Source organism: Penicillium hispanicum (genome assembly GCF_028827665.1).
Source record: "Penicillium hispanicum strain IBT 35686 chromosome Unknown utg000002l_segment0_segment0, whole genome shotgun sequence".
Classification (NCBI taxonomy): Eukaryota; Fungi; Ascomycota; class Eurotiomycetes; order Eurotiales; family Aspergillaceae; genus Penicillium; species Penicillium hispanicum.
The window spans coordinates 1923887-1938564 of record NW_026623194.1 but is presented as its reverse complement, the minus strand read 5'-3'; the positions used below and the strand labels follow the sequence as shown (position 1 = coordinate 1938564).

At 50.7% G+C, this 14678-nt stretch overlaps 7 protein-coding genes across 7 annotated transcripts; 2 read left to right on the top strand and 5 right to left on the bottom strand.

Annotated features, from left to right (window-relative positions):
• Window positions 1-1185: 1185 nt before the first annotated feature.
• On the top strand, window positions 1186-2421 carry N7459_002425 (tryptophan synthase subunit beta; the record flags this gene model as incomplete). The annotated part of the gene is made up of 1 exon (XM_056941610.1): window positions 1186-2421. One exon carries the CDS (start codon window positions 1186-1188, stop codon window positions 2419-2421), a length of 1236 nt encoding a protein of 411 aa, XP_056803465.1.
• A 536-nt stretch (window positions 2422-2957) lies between these two features.
• On the bottom strand, window positions 2958-3971 carry N7459_002424 (uncharacterized protein; the record flags this gene model as incomplete). The annotated part of the gene is made up of 2 exons (XM_056941609.1): window positions 2958-3532; window positions 3593-3971. The coding sequence occupies 2 exons, from the start codon at window positions 3969-3971 to the stop codon at window positions 2958-2960; spliced, it is 954 nt and encodes a 317-aa protein (XP_056803464.1).
• Window positions 3972-4636: 665 nt separating this feature from the next.
• N7459_002423 (uncharacterized protein) lies at window positions 4637-5248 on the top strand (the record flags this gene model as incomplete). The annotated part of the gene is made up of 1 exon (XM_056941608.1): window positions 4637-5248. One exon carries the CDS (start codon window positions 4637-4639, stop codon window positions 5246-5248), a length of 612 nt encoding a protein of 203 aa, XP_056803463.1.
• A 1455-nt stretch (window positions 5249-6703) lies between these two features.
• On the bottom strand, window positions 6704-7698 carry N7459_002422 (M50 family metallopeptidase; the record flags this gene model as incomplete). Its single annotated transcript, XM_056941607.1, has 3 exons — window positions 6704-6910; window positions 6970-7014; window positions 7102-7698. 3 exons carry the CDS (start codon window positions 7696-7698, stop codon window positions 6704-6706), a joined length of 849 nt encoding a protein of 282 aa, XP_056803462.1.
• Window positions 7699-8165: 467 nt separating this feature from the next.
• N7459_002421 (cytochrome P450) lies at window positions 8166-9833 on the bottom strand (the record flags this gene model as incomplete). The annotated part of the gene is made up of 3 exons (XM_056941606.1): window positions 8166-8607; window positions 8669-9475; window positions 9541-9833. 3 exons carry the CDS (start codon window positions 9831-9833, stop codon window positions 8166-8168), a joined length of 1542 nt encoding a protein of 513 aa, XP_056803461.1.
• Window positions 9834-10562: 729 nt separating this feature from the next.
• N7459_002420 (DNA cross-link repair protein PSO2) lies at window positions 10563-13137 on the bottom strand (the record flags this gene model as incomplete). The annotated part of the gene is made up of 2 exons (XM_056941605.1): window positions 10563-12173; window positions 12226-13137. The coding sequence occupies 2 exons, from the start codon at window positions 13135-13137 to the stop codon at window positions 10563-10565; spliced, it is 2523 nt and encodes an 840-aa protein (XP_056803460.1).
• An 824-nt stretch (window positions 13138-13961) lies between these two features.
• On the bottom strand, window positions 13962-14515 carry N7459_002419 (Sm-like protein LSM2; the record flags this gene model as incomplete). The annotated part of the gene is made up of 2 exons (XM_056941604.1): window positions 13962-14195; window positions 14429-14515. The coding sequence occupies 2 exons, from the start codon at window positions 14513-14515 to the stop codon at window positions 13962-13964; spliced, it is 321 nt and encodes a 106-aa protein (XP_056803459.1).
• Window positions 14516-14678: the final 163 nt, after the last annotated feature.

The following is a 14678-nucleotide window of genomic DNA, read 5'->3' as shown; positions in this document are numbered from 1 at the left end:
AATAGTAGAAAAATTAAAGAAACTATTAGTTTTTAGATAGTTTATTAATTAGTTAATTTAAATATAGTATATTTAGGATATATCTTTATATATATTCTAAAATTAAAATAGTTCTACTGAAATTATATAGAGTAGGAATAATTAGTGTTAAATATATTTAAAGTTAAAAAGGGTAATATTATTAAATACTAATTAAGAAAGGTAGTATTATTGAATACTATATTTAGTTAATTATAGGTCTATTCTGCTAGCTACTATAGTACCTAGTAAGGTATCTATGATTATTAATATCTATACTAAACTATATATTATCTATAAGTAGAGAGTGTCTTTTTATAGAGCTAGCTAAGCCCTATAGGATAATACTTTTTACGATGAAAAAGAGCAACATTAGAGGGTGGTCCGTTTCCCGACATTTGGCCTCTAGACTTAAACCATATATTATATCGATGACATTCCTATCATACACTATATTAAATTTCAAGTAGAATTATCATACGCATGTTGAGTTATGGAATGGTAGTTACTATGTGGTTTGGGGTGCGCAGCTCGCTTACCGGTTACGTTAAGCTATATTGTCGATGTCAGCTATCTTAGTACGTAGACTGGTTGGTATCTTTTCCTGGTGGAAAAGGGGTTTTTTGTGCGATTTGTATACCACGGACGATAGCCGTAATCTACCCTAATAAGATTAGGACTAAACGATAGCGCCGACGAGAGTTTAAGATTGAACAGGTTTCTGGGGCCTGAAAGCCCTGTTGGCGAGTTTTGCCAAGAAAGAGTTATTTCTTTTTTACAGATAACAGTTTGAAGCGAGTGGGCGCAGCCGAACTGGCCACGTCTGTAAGATCCCTCGACCACCCTCGTAGCGTAGGCTCTCCAAACTACAATCCATCAAACTTGTCAGTATCTATTTGATCTTCACTAATCTAGGCTCTTTTGGGCAACCTCGTAAGTATTCATTCTCTGCTTCGTCTACTTCTCGCAGTTGCTCGCGGGGTGTTGAGATGATTGTGATCAATATCGTGAATCTCAAGTCTAACACCCTATCAGGTCGGAATAAGTGCGTGCGCTTTACAACATCCAATTTCGTCATACGATACGCATTATAAGTGCTATTCCATACGACAACCTTGGAAGCTAGAATTGTTTAGTGATACTCCGTCCCTTCGAGGGCTAGACAAGATGTCAGACAACATAAATTCCCATTTCCAGCGCGGCCCCGACGCCGAAGGATATTTTGGTCGGTTTGGCGGCAATCACTATCCCCAAGAACTTCGATCCGCGCTGTTGGAATTGGCCAACAGCTACCAGGAGCTTCATCAATCACCGGAATTCCAGGGCGCTCTGGATAAAGTCCGGGCCGGACTTCAAGGGCGGCCGACACCAATAATGTACCTCGGAAATATTTCAAACCAAGTCGGAGGCGCTCAAATCTTCATCAAAAGGGAGGATTTGAATCATACAGGCGCACACAAAATCAACCACTGTGTCGGTTTCGCACTACTCGCCAAACGAATGGGGAAGAAGAAACTGATCGCCGAAACGGGGGCCGGCCAGCATGGCGTCGCACTGGCAACCGCAGCTGCCTGTTTTGGCCTCGAATGCGAAGTTCACATGGGAGAAGTCGATATTGGCAAACAGAGCTCTAATGTTGGTAGAATGCAGCTACTTGGCGCGCGCGTGGTGTCAGTAGCGACTGGCCAGTCTGCTCTAAAAGATGCTAGTGATTCTGCATTTAACGCATATGTCGAGCAGCACGCACATGCCCTCTATGCGAAAGGCTCAGCCATTGGCCCCCACCCCTCCCCAATGATTGTTCGAGACTTCCAGGGGGTAGTTGGTCGAGAAGCACGCGAGCAATTCACTTCCATCGCGAATGGAAGCCTACCCGAGCATGTCGTTGCCTGTGTTGCCGGTGGTTCCAATGCGATGGGTATATATACGGGCTTTATTGATGATCCCCGGGTTGTTCTACATGCAGTGGAGCCTCTTGGCACATCTGATAAGCTAGGCCATCACGCAGCAACGCTTTCATATGGAAGACCGGGCACATTACATGGTGCGCGTTCGATTGTGCTCCAGCAAGATGATGGCACACCTGCGAGTGTCTCATCCATAGCATCGGGGCTCGCATACCCTGGCGTTGGTCCGGAGATTGCGATGCTCCATGAAGCCGGTCGGCTGTCGATCGCACGAATTTCGGACGAGGAAGTCGTCAATACATTCTTCCAGATGGCAAAGTTCGAGGGTATAATTCCTGCATTGGAGAGCGCACATGCATTAGCGTTTGCTATCCGATTAGCGTCACAGCGCTCTTCATCCGAAAGAATACTAGTCAATCTCTCAGGGCGCGGCGACAAGGATGTTGATTACGTGCTGGAGAACTACAGACTAGATGGCCAACCAGACCGTTCATAAAGAGCAGTTCATGATGAATGCTTGAGTGCGGTATGTTGAAATTCGATATAAGCAATTTGTTTCCCAATCGTTCTATAATTGGTTTGCAAGACCATTTAGACCTATATATTCTTCTTCCGCCATGAGGCTGGTTAAAGCTGCGATTATTTGTACGTTATAGTATTAGGGCTTTAGCCACCCGGGCGCGCTGACCGAGTCCATCGCCTGTAGATTTATACGAACATGCAAGCTAAAGTAAAGAACTACATAGATTTTTGGTCAGTAATATGCAACATGCACAATGAGAAACTATCGCAAGAAGTAGACTTATGTAGGAACTTGAATATATTAGTGGTACCTTAAATCCCTGGTGGCTCTACAGGCTATTTCTTGATTCTGATTAGTCGAGTCCCCCCTATATATAATCTGCCAGCCTAGTTAATCTATAATATATAGTAAAACTATACCTTTTCCTTGCTCTCCACATAGGTCAACATAGTTTGGTTTTACAGAATTCACCCTGCTATATATCAGAAGCCCCTAGTGACCACATCAGACTAATTTTCAATCTTCTCTGAATCTGTACACTCAGAACCGGGTGCCGAAATCTGTACTAGATCATTGCCGGCGTCAGAGTCCTCGGTTGGAGGATCAAATTCATGGCCGCAATGGACTGTCCAGAACACTTGTGACGCAAAATAGGCATAGGAATCGGCGTTGTAAAGAGCTTCGGCCTTGCTTATGTCGTTCTGGGCTGCATACGGTCCATTTGCCCAATCGTGTGTCGCTGTAAACAGCGGAGGGACGACCAGGTGTTCCCAATGCGTGTACTCGTGCAGAAACCGCCTTCCCATGGTGTTCATCTTGGTGGACACTTTGTCACCGATAGTCGAACAGGTCACAGCAGGCACCCCTGTATACCCCTTGTCGATTCCGCCGACATCGAACTTTTCCAGGCAGATAATCAACTTCGGGCGTGACGTTCGGAGGCCACGCAGGATAGTAACGACTTCTTCATCCGAACAGTCCTCCTCATCCTGACTCCCGTCAGCGGGTGGGATAACAGTAATTTTGCTCAGCATCGTGTTGCCCGAGTATGTGCCAACCCCGCCGAGGATTTTCTGGAAAACCTCTGGATGGGGCGTTAGTAGGTGACCAATCAATTGGGTCACTTCGAGGCAGTGAAACTCACCGATGACAACGTCCTTGTCTTCCTCCCTGAACCACTGCTTCAAGATAGGGTCCACCGTGGTGGCAGGAGTGACCTCCACGGCTTTCGCCATTCTCAGGGCGTCCGCGAATCCATCTCTGATCATATCTGTTTCCTGTCCCTCCCAACCCCCGCCAATTGTTGGGTTGCTGCGCTTCGCAAGCCATGAGATCCCTGTATGGTTGCCTGTGGGAATGGCCAGAGCAGAAATCGCCAGGCCGGCTTGAATGACAAGTTTGAACAGCATCCCAAGGAAGAATACCTCTCCAGTCCGGAGAGTGATGGTTCTGGAACCAAGCAGCGGTGTGGAGTACTGGAGTATGTGCTTATATGCCATCCTCTCTGTGTTCCTTAGACACATTTTTTTGGAATTTTTCTAATTATTTGCAGCAAATCCCTGTATTATTTCGCATTACTTCCTAGAAATCCTTCACTTGTACTTTCTATATGAAGTACAAGTGGCTATATAGTTTGGATCTACATCACTCTGATCTCTCTAATTGGCCCTATCCATACGGATACAGTATGATCCACTCGGGCACGACGCTCTAATCCTTAGCCCAAGGGGCTATTTCGAAGATTCTAAGAAACCGGCCTGGACAATATAAGCCACGCCCAAGCCAGGCAGCTCAGGCGTGGATTACACTAGCTGTATAGGAAAGGATATCCTTTACCTAAGGTTAAATTGGCTTTCAATCTAAGGGCCCCCGTCGGGGGCGAGGGTGAACAGGATCCAGAGTACATGAGCCCGGGCCGACCCTAGAAACAATTATATACGTCAGGCTCTCTCTTCACTAGATAGAAACTTTTTTAAGCCAGGAAAGTGGCAAATACAAAATTCGCGCATTCTGTGCCCGGCTGCTAGCTACATATAACTACTGATACATAACTACTATACCGCCTATGATGTATCATTTGCATTTAGGCTAGGATTCTTCTCATAATTCCAAACGAGCCCCCGGGGCCGCAGATTACCGCTTGGGGTGTCTTCATCCCTCTCTTGACTTGACATCCCACCGAATCAACATGTCGCCCAATCCTCCCCGTCCATCCATCACTGTCACGCTTGGCCTGACCCCAGCAAAGTTTTCCGTCGGGGCCCAGCCCCTGCCCGAATTCACCGTCACCGCCCTCTCGCACTTCCCAGGGCCAATTACCATTTTCACATACACCACCATTTTTCACCTGAAACTCAGTCTGCGGCGCAGTGACTTCAGTTGTATTGACATCACTACCGATGATGCTACGCCCGTACCCGAGATGGATGATTCGAGAGGAGGAAGACATTCTGCTTTCACCCGTGAATCCGGCGGGCGCGACGATCGCTACTTCCTGACTCTTGAGCCAGGAATCCCGGTGAAGTTTCAGGAGGCATTCTACAGGGCAATTCGACGACCGGATGAGCCCGATCTATTCGAATCCGGCCATAAATATCGAATGGCGATTAAAGACGGGGAGACAATACGGTGGTGGCGGTGGGGACGGAAGGAGGAAGTTATGGCGCCCCCGGGTAAGCGGGTTTCACTGGGACCTGCCAAAGAGGAGCCAATTCCCCTGCAGGCCGACCCACTGGAGTTTGAAGTGATTGAAAGGTATGTTGCCTGGTCGATTGCCATTCATGCCACGCTTGGTATCTGACTACGCCCCGTAGTATATGAAGACCGTTGAAAGGTTGATATGGACAAGATAATGTTTGTGGTGTCTGTTCGTAAAACCATGACACATCGCCCCAAACTAACAATACATACCATGTTTTAACTGGCGCCATCCCTGCTAGGAGTAGTCAGCTGGTAATTATTTCCACATATTACACTTCCCGCGGTCCACTGAATTCAGTCCACACTACTACTACTTAAATGACGGAACTTATCCTGGCGTCTACTCATCTCGGAATTCCATGTAGGTAATCAAATTTGCGGAATCTGGTCAGCAAGAATCATAATCGTCTGGTAAGCCACCTTGTAATAGCGTCACTTCTAGGCTGTTGGGACGAAGATTGCGAAACTACTGAAGATAAACGACTTGTACTTAACCCCCTCTCCCCTAAATCTCTCGACGGGCCCATAATTAGACTTTGGTCTTTAATAGAGCCCTTCAGAGCCTTGCTTTTTCTCGCATTGAGGTTACAATAAATAATAGCCCTTTCAGAAGTTGGTGCCTTATCGGCTTGTTCCCGAACCCCAGCAGCAATGTCCAATATTTACTGATTGCGATGCCTGACTTAGGCAGCCCAATACAACATGCCTTAGCTCTCCTTTCTCCTTCTCTCTCCAGCGCACTCCGTTTATGCGATTTCTGTCCCTTTCTTCAGACTCCGCGTAGATTCGACCATTCTTGTCTTCTTCTGTTTCTTCGGCTGGATAGATCTGATCTTTCAATATAGTTCATCATTCACCATAACTATATGAACGCAGCACTGAGATGTTCCATTATTGCTTTCCACAACAGTGTCCTGTATCTAGACTTCTACACCATTCTGTCCTAAGGCAATCTGTCTACCCATCCTTCCTTTTTGGGTGAAGAGATGATGGTGGAACATGAATCAACACAAGAATGAGACCTACCTAGGCCTGAGTCGCGATATAAAATTCACCACCGCGAATCTCTAGGGGCATGTTTTAGCAATTCCAAGGGAGGAAAACAGTTAATATCAATTAAGGGACCCATATAGATGATTGCGAGACGCCAAGGTAGGTGTACCTATGCCTTCTGTTTACATGCCCGGCTTGATTAGCAGCTTTGACTTTGACTTTAGCATCTCCCAAGGAATAGGGGGTTGACAAGAAATGTGGTTTAGAGATAGCTTGATATTTCTTCGCTGAAAATAAGCCAACCTCAGGAGAGAGCCCGAGTTCATGCTTAATCTCCGATAGTTCCTTTCTGATCACCTTGGTACTTCAAGGTTGTCATTGCTGGCTTATTTCTGGAATATTCAAGTGGTTCTAGCGCTCAAATGTGCTTCTTGGACGTGTTTTCATAGACAAGACATGTCAAATCAAATTATATGACAGATTCACGGCCAGTAGGTACGCTCAAACTGTAGGCTAAATTGCATCCATCATTACTTCATCAATATCGGCTAATCTGACTCAGTCAAGTGGGAATAAAATGCTTCGAGTCGTTCTCTTGTTCGCTGAATGATTCTCGGAATGCTGCTATGCCTCCGATAATCCCGACCGCCATGAACAGGAGTGAGATAATCGACCATATCACACCCCAGCACTGCGACGATCCTCCATACTTACGGGCAAAAACGCTTGCATCAGAGGTGTTGACCTTTCGAAGAATCAGATCATCACACTGTGACCAACGTGGCATTAGCAAATGAAACTCCTCCTGGTTAGGGGGTGCGTTCTTACAATATCCCAGGCGCTGTAGAGACCAGACATGACCCCAATAAAAAGCTAGCCAGCTGTGTTAGAATGTAATCTCGAAATAGCGATGCCCGGGGGAATATGGTGAGCTTTTCACCCCTTTGATTCGAGACTTACCACAACCCATCGTAAAGCTTCACCGTGGGCAATAAACCAGCAGGCTACCAATAAGCCGACCGCTAGCAGGATGGTCATGATGGTTAACCAATCCTTCCTTGCCCACCAAAGGGTTAGAAGAAAGCAGATTCCAAGGACGATGCTGGCTACTTTGCTCGCGACGATGTCAAAGCCAGCAAAGATCAACAAAGCCCCAATGATGGAGGAACCCAAGTATCCGGCAGGAAGTGTGATGGCACTGATTCCTCCCTGCATGTGGGTCACTCCACCCTCGTGAGGGTCGAGTGAGATGGACTTGACTTTCCCGCCGGTGCAGCAGGAGGTGATGGCATGGCCGAATTCATGGAATGCAATAACCAACATCTGTCTCGTCAATCCTGGGCTTTCAGGCTCTGGGGGTGGAAGGCCGCTCACCTTGAAAGGCCATAACGACCAGCGCACATATGGGAGGTTCCAGAGCAATGCGATTACCACCACATAGACCGCCATCACCCCGAGGGTGACGGCTTGGGTATGGTTGACGGTCAGGTTGCGCTTGGCCAGGTGATGGGCCAAGTGGACCGCCCGCTCTCCAAGCGCGGTGTATATAGCGGGCATGGCGATGGGAGCAGAATGCTGGACTCTCCCGCGTGATGAGACTGGGAGCAGGAAGAAGATGGTGTATACCAAGTCAAATCCAAGAGCAAATGGTGGCCCAGCGATTTAATATTTCAGCTCGCCAGCGCAGATGGTTGGACGCGTCAGGAATGGACGCGCGTGCCAGCGTGTACTTGGCGCTTGGCGGGTGGCTGGGCGCTATTTATAGATGTATATGTACATTAGCTAGGTAGTGGCCGCCAGGCTGACACATACTGTAGCCTGAACACGTTAATGGGGAAATGGATGTAGAATACAACACGTCAAAACGAGGCATCATATATACACGGTCTCTGTTTCCCTCCGCACCGAGAGCGGATGTCCAGAAATCAAGTTATCACAATTTATCAACAGTCCATCCTAGTTTCCAACCAATTGCAAATTCGCTATTTTCACACGCACGCACAAACACACAATCCGGGAACCGCCTACGACGGAGTGCGACGGCGCATCCCTACCTGCAACCCCAGCGGCTTGCGCAGGAAACCCTCGCGAGTCTCCATAGGGTGATCCTGCTCGAGCTGGAACTCGAAGAGGCGAAAGACCGTGGCGCCCATGACGAGCAGCTCCATCTCGGCGACGTTGCGACCAACGCAGGCCCGGGGCCCGTGGCTAAACGGGATAAAGGCGGCCCTCTGGCGGGAGGTGAGGCGCTCAGAACTCCAGCGCTCCGGAATAAACTCCTCGGCATCGGGACCCCAGATCTCCTGGGAGCGGTGGATGGTGTAGCTTGGCACGGAGAGCACGTCGCCAGGGCCGAAAGTGTGACCGCAGATGATGATGGGGTCGGCATCGGCGGGGATCTCACGAGGGAGGCCCATGGCAGAGGTGCTATGGATGCGCATCGTTTCCCAAATCACCCATTGAAGGCTGATGCGAGGTGAGGTTAGATGGAGCGGGAGATCATAAACGAAGCAACGGGAGAACTAACTACTCAATATCCTTGACCATGGCATGGGTGGGAACATCAATGTCCTTGGGGATGGCGTCATCGAGGGTCTTATGAAGTCTGGCAATCACACCAGGGGTGCGCAGGCACCAGTACAGAATCGCGCAGGCCGTATTCGACGTCGTGTCGGAGCCAGCAATCAGCTGGGTCAACGCCTCCGCGGTCAGCTCCTCGCGGTCCAGCTGATTGCCCGTGTGGTCCTTGCCCTCCATCAAACGAGCCAGCAGATCGACACGGGTATTGTTGGCGATGACCTCGGGCTTCACCCGTTCGTTGACCCGGGCAATGGCGATACCGGCCAAGTTCTCCACGGCCTGGATGCCCTCGGAGAAGAAGCGGTCGGGAATGTACTTGGCGAAGGGTTTTAAGGACGGCATGCACCCCAGAGTGGCCGACACCTCACCGCGGCGGTTGAGAACCTCGACAGCAGCGACGTACTTGGGCGGGTCATTGGGGCTCTTACGCATCTCCGCGATATCCTTGCCTTTCTCCAGCATGCCGAAGGGAGCCCCAAAGGCCAAGTCACCGATGATGTCGAAGGCCAGGTAGTTAAACCAGTTCAGGGCGTCGAGGCTGGCGTAACCGGTCTTAGGGTTGGCCTGGAGATCCGACAGGCGATTCCACTGTTTGACAAATGTTTCAACATTGCCGTGGATATACTGCTCAAACTGGCCAATCGACTTGGCGCTGAACGTGTGCGACACGGTCTTGCGCTTGCGAGTGTGTTCCGTACGATCGCGGGTGTTGAATAGGCCACGACGGATCGAGACAAACGCATCGTAGAAGTCACTGGAGACGTATCAGTTTGGATCGAGGTGGAAGGAAACGGGGAACAAAACCGATCCCAGACATACGCCTTTAGGAAACCATTGCCGTGTCCGTAGATGGCCTGGATCGCCCCATCGTCGGCGACCGAGATGTGCTTGGGCGCAATACGGACCAGCTTGCCATACTTCCGATGCGCCGCATCGACCGACAGGAAGCGCTTGCCCTGGCGCGCTTGCAGCAGCAGCCACAGATTGGTGAAGGCAGCCAGGCCGGGGGCAGGGATGTCATGCAGGCGCCACCGCTGGAAGTAGGGAACCACATAGTATGCGACCGTCAGGCCTAGGAGGATAAATGGGGCGTTCTCAAGAGACACTAGCATGATGAAGAGGCGGGGGTTGTGATACGAAGGATTCGGATTTGATGCAGAGATGTAAGGGAAGACGCAGTGGTTCGCCAAGTGAAAAAAAAAAAAAAGCACGGTCGATCACCCAAGCGGGAGAGTCAACAATCCACCAAAGAATCGAATATGGAGCGTTCAAGCAGACGAAGGCGGGAGAATGGTGGAAGCTCAAGATGACTCCGCGCTCTCCATGATTCCTCGAGCGTCGGTCGAGGTTATTTATGCGCGCGAGAGGGTGATGCCGTGATGATGCGCTTCCCCGAGGTCTAACCGGCGGGAGTGTAAATCGGTATATGGGGATGACCGGTACGGTGGAGTAGTGGCGTAAAGCAGCGCCTTTGTCACTTGCCGGGGTTGCTGCCCGAGTCAGCACCGGCTCGGTTATTGTGCAACGCCTGCGCTCTGATTGGCGCTGGAGGATTTCTGGGGAGTCTGGGGAGTTTGGGGAGTTTGGGGAGTTTGGGGAGTTTGGGGAGTTGGAGTTGGGAGCGGATGCGGAGTGTGGAGCAGGTGCTCGTGAGATGAGATGGAGTGCTTCCAATCTTGGAAGGCACCACCTTGCTAACATATATATATATCCTATATTCGGCGAGTGAAAAGGGACTATGGGATTCAGTAGGTCCTGGGAAGCCCTGCATATACAGACCCAGGCACCTTTGTACGGGCGAGCTTCGCCTTCAGACCAATATATACGCACGACCATTCCAATCACCACTCGTGCGCCGGAAATAGCCCATGCCGCTTCTTCTCCCCTTCCCACCGTTCCATCCACGCCTTCATCTGGTCACGGCTCTTCTGGCTACCCACGTTCACCGTCGGAATGACCCGCCCAATCCGCAGCGCACAGCAGAACATCGTCAACTCGCGAAATGAACTATGCTCGCTGTACGGCACCCCGAAGCAGGCACTCTCCCGCGTGCTTCCACGTTGTGGAGTCAGGTCTGCCGCCGTGAACGGCGTCTTCCAGTATTGCCCACGCAGCACAGTCGCCACAGGCGGATTCTCCAGCATTCGCCCTGCGGGTGGCCGGTACGACCAGCCGGTTGGCCGGAAGCCGACCACGCGGGAGAACTGCGGTTTCAGCGAATCCAGGTAGTCGGCGAGCGTGTCGGCTCGGATCTCAAATAGCGTCTGCATATGCACCTGCGCCTCCCGGGGGTCGCTGGTCAACAAGGCAGAGAGCTCCCGATCTTCTAGACAGGCACAGATCCGCTGCTTTTGAGGCGTGGCGAAGATCTTGGATCCCAGGGCCCGCGCGATCCCCAGGCAGATCCGTTCTTTGCCAATACTGTACGTCCCGATCACCACGAGGAGCCGACCCCCAGTCGGTGATTGCTGGGGTTTCATTGAGTCCTTCATGGTGACCGACGACAGGAACTTGCTCATCAAACCTCCGGAACGAGCATTTCCTACATCAGTTCTCACCCCGGCCTCTTCATTCAGGTGGACACAGAGCTCGGCGCACGCTGTGATCACATCGTCCTGACTAGGAAAGGCATACTTCGGGTTCAAGTAGGTGGTGTCGAGGTAGCACTCGTCGATTCCTTGTTGCTGTGGTTGGCCAGTCGTCGGGGTGATGGGATCTGGTCGCAGGAGCGGATGCTGTACATGGGCTGACGAAGCACGGAAGTCCCCGCAGTGTAAAACGCGCCGTCGCTGAGTCTGGGATCCACGGCCGATGTCCTTCTCAAAGAGAAACAACGAACTGCCCGGGCAATGGTTGGCCGGGATCATGGTGACCTGGACACCGCCCGTGTCTGGCACCTCGGAGGTTGTTTCAAAATCCAGGTGGACGAGCCACTTGGGATCAACACGAAGCTGTTGCCGAACCAGGTTGGCTGTGGCTCGACTACAATATATAGGGCCATGGCTCCAGGATTTGGTCAGACCAATGTAATGATCACTGTGGAAATGACTGAGAAAGTAGGCATTGCACCCTTCTACGGCCCCGTAGCGAAATGCATCCACGCAAATTGAGAACCCGGGAATGATCTTGTAGAAGGGGCAGGTGCGTTGATAGGCCTGTCTCCCACGCGAGGATGTTTCGTTGGCAGCCGCAGTGGCCCACGCCGTATCTTCTGCATTCCCAGTCATCATTTTGGAGAATACTGATCGGGCACCGGTGGCATTCTGGAAGTACGGGTCACGCTGACCCGGTCGTGCGATAGCAGCCCGTTCAGTGCGTGTCAATCCCGAATTGAGTAGAGTCGGCTTCGGGTTCTGTTGTGATAGAGGTTCGGAAGGCGCCAATACCAGCACAGGGCTGGTTGTTGACGTTGATTTCCCATCTAAACAATTATTTACATGTATCGAAATTTCCTATCCAGCGATTAGCGTACGGAATCAACTGAATGATTAGTATAGAACATACTGCTGTGTCCAGTCCGGCCATAGCTTTCTGGCAAATCGGACAGGTGCTTATACCTTCATCAGCGGTCGTATCGGCATCAGGAGGATTATTTATCTCATTGGCAACATTCAATTTGTAGTCAGCCGCATATTCTTGCCTCTCGGATCCCCAGGGCCGCTCTCGAAACTCTTCTCCTACAAGCTCGTCCTCTTCTATATCGTCAAAATTCGCGGGTTCATCGTCGGTATAGCTCGTTGCATCTCTTACCAGTGGCGGCTGCGCAGATTCGGCAGGAAGGACGGCGGGTTCGTCATTGACTAGCGGTTGGTGCCTATTATCCATGAAGCTTGGAGCAGTCGATATCTCTTCCAACTCTTGATAGGCGTTCGTATCTTCTTCGCTGTCTGACTCATCGATAAAGGGACCACTGGTCGCCGGTTGGGCTGGGGCAGATGGTGTGATCGGCGTCAAAGTGTTTTCGGGCTTTTGGTTTTTTGTGGGTGAGCCCAATTTCCGGCGCTTGGTTGATGATAGTTGGTCGTTGTCTCGTTTATCATCCGGTTCCAAGAAACCATCATTATCGCCCCAGAGATCCTCTGGTGTTCGTGACCTTGCTTGCCCATTCGATGCGAAGGTCGGCTCAGCTTGATCGATAGTGGCCAGACCCTTCCTATCCTCCAAAAATAGTCCACCTGTCGTGTCGCTCCTCTGGCTATAACTGCGCTGGAAGGTCGGGGTTCGTTGGCCGCTCCCAGGTGATCGCGAAGAAGTGACAAACTGAGTCATCCGAGACTGCCGTGATGTGGCTTCTAGAGGGGCGTCGGTCTTCTGGAAGAAATTGAGGATGCTAGCATTCTTGTTTGCTGATGATTTCCTGACACCTGAGGAGGGCTTGGAAGGTGTAGCTGCCTTGCGTGCGTATGAGCCTGCCATTGCAACACCGTGAAGACCGGTTTGGAGGTGAAATCGGGCAACAAATGGAGTAAGGCTGTGGCAAATAGCCGGAGAGGTGCTTAGCACTGCTGGAAATGCGTCTCGAATATGTACAGAGTGTCGTGCATCATCCACGTTGGTGGTAGGAAAGGGAAATTTCGAGGAGCCACCGTCGGCGTCAAGACCGCGCGGGCGCCGCGACACGAGGTCACGTGGTATCCATTCCGACAGGGAATTCTCTACAATCTACGATTTGAGCACAAATAAGTCCAGGATCGAAGCAGAAATTGATTTTTGAGGTAATGGGCACAGTGCTGTGGCCAATGTATGTCACAAGTGAGCTGCAGCGCGTGGACCTCCGACATGTTTCCCAATATCCAGGGTCGATTCGATTCAAGGCCCGCGCCATATTGCAAACCCCGCTCTCATGGTGATCGATTCCATCGCGAGAAGAACTACACCAGTGTGATCTTCCTGATGTCCGTTGAGCTACTGTTCCGGCCTCTCTGGCACCCCCGAGTCGCACGATCCGCGCTGATTTTCTCTCGGTCCCGGGAACATCACATCGTGAGCAAGCATCGAGCAGCATCAAAAAGGGTATAAATGGTGACGTTTGAGTTGTAATGTAACTAATGGTCGTCTCATTTTACCGGGCCTTCCCGGCCTGGTTGGCAGCCTCTGCAGAAAATGCCGGTTAGAGCGGTCTTGAAAGAGTATGGGAAACGGCAGGATGGAGACGCGTCGACGATCGCGGGTCTCTAAGAAAGGACAGAAGACAATTGCAATGGCCGTCAGGTTTGGCGCGAAAATCGCAATAGAGAGCATTACTCACCCCGCCTTGTAGCATCTTCCAACAACCCCACGTCAACTTCCGACCGTGGCAGCATCACATAACGCACAACGCTGCCTCGAATGAACATATTCTTCACCGATGACAGGTGTGGATATTTATCGAGGTCCAGGATCTCCACGTCGTCGAGCTTGATGTTGAGGTACTGGTCGACCGATTTCAAGATACCCCGGATGCGGATGTCATTCTTTAGTTCGATGGTAACGGTCTGGTTGGTGAGAGTTTTGAAGAAACTACAGTTGCAAGAGAGTCAGAACTAGTCGCAACCAATGGAATGCGCAATGGGTTGGGGCCTTGCCTAAAGAAAAGCATGGTGGCAGATAATGGCCTCGGCGCACACGAGAAGGATGGAGGAGTGGCGGATCAAAAAACGCAGAAGACGAACAAGAAGGAGATGTAGTAGATGTATTAGATATGACGAATGGTCACCCGGTTACTCACTTGAACCGCGGACGAGATCAACACAGCAGGATGGAGGTCGGAGGGAGCAATGATGGGCGGGTGGACAGCTGCGAGGGTGGTGGTCATGTGACACAGCCCACTCGGGTGACTGCAGGAGTATTTGTACACCATACGTTGCAAATCATTCTTATTTCGATATTCCAGGAGAGGCGGACAAGGATTCAGTGCTGGGTACCATCGATGGTCATGGTGCTAGCCCTGAGAACAACGTCGGCTTATATAAGAGTGT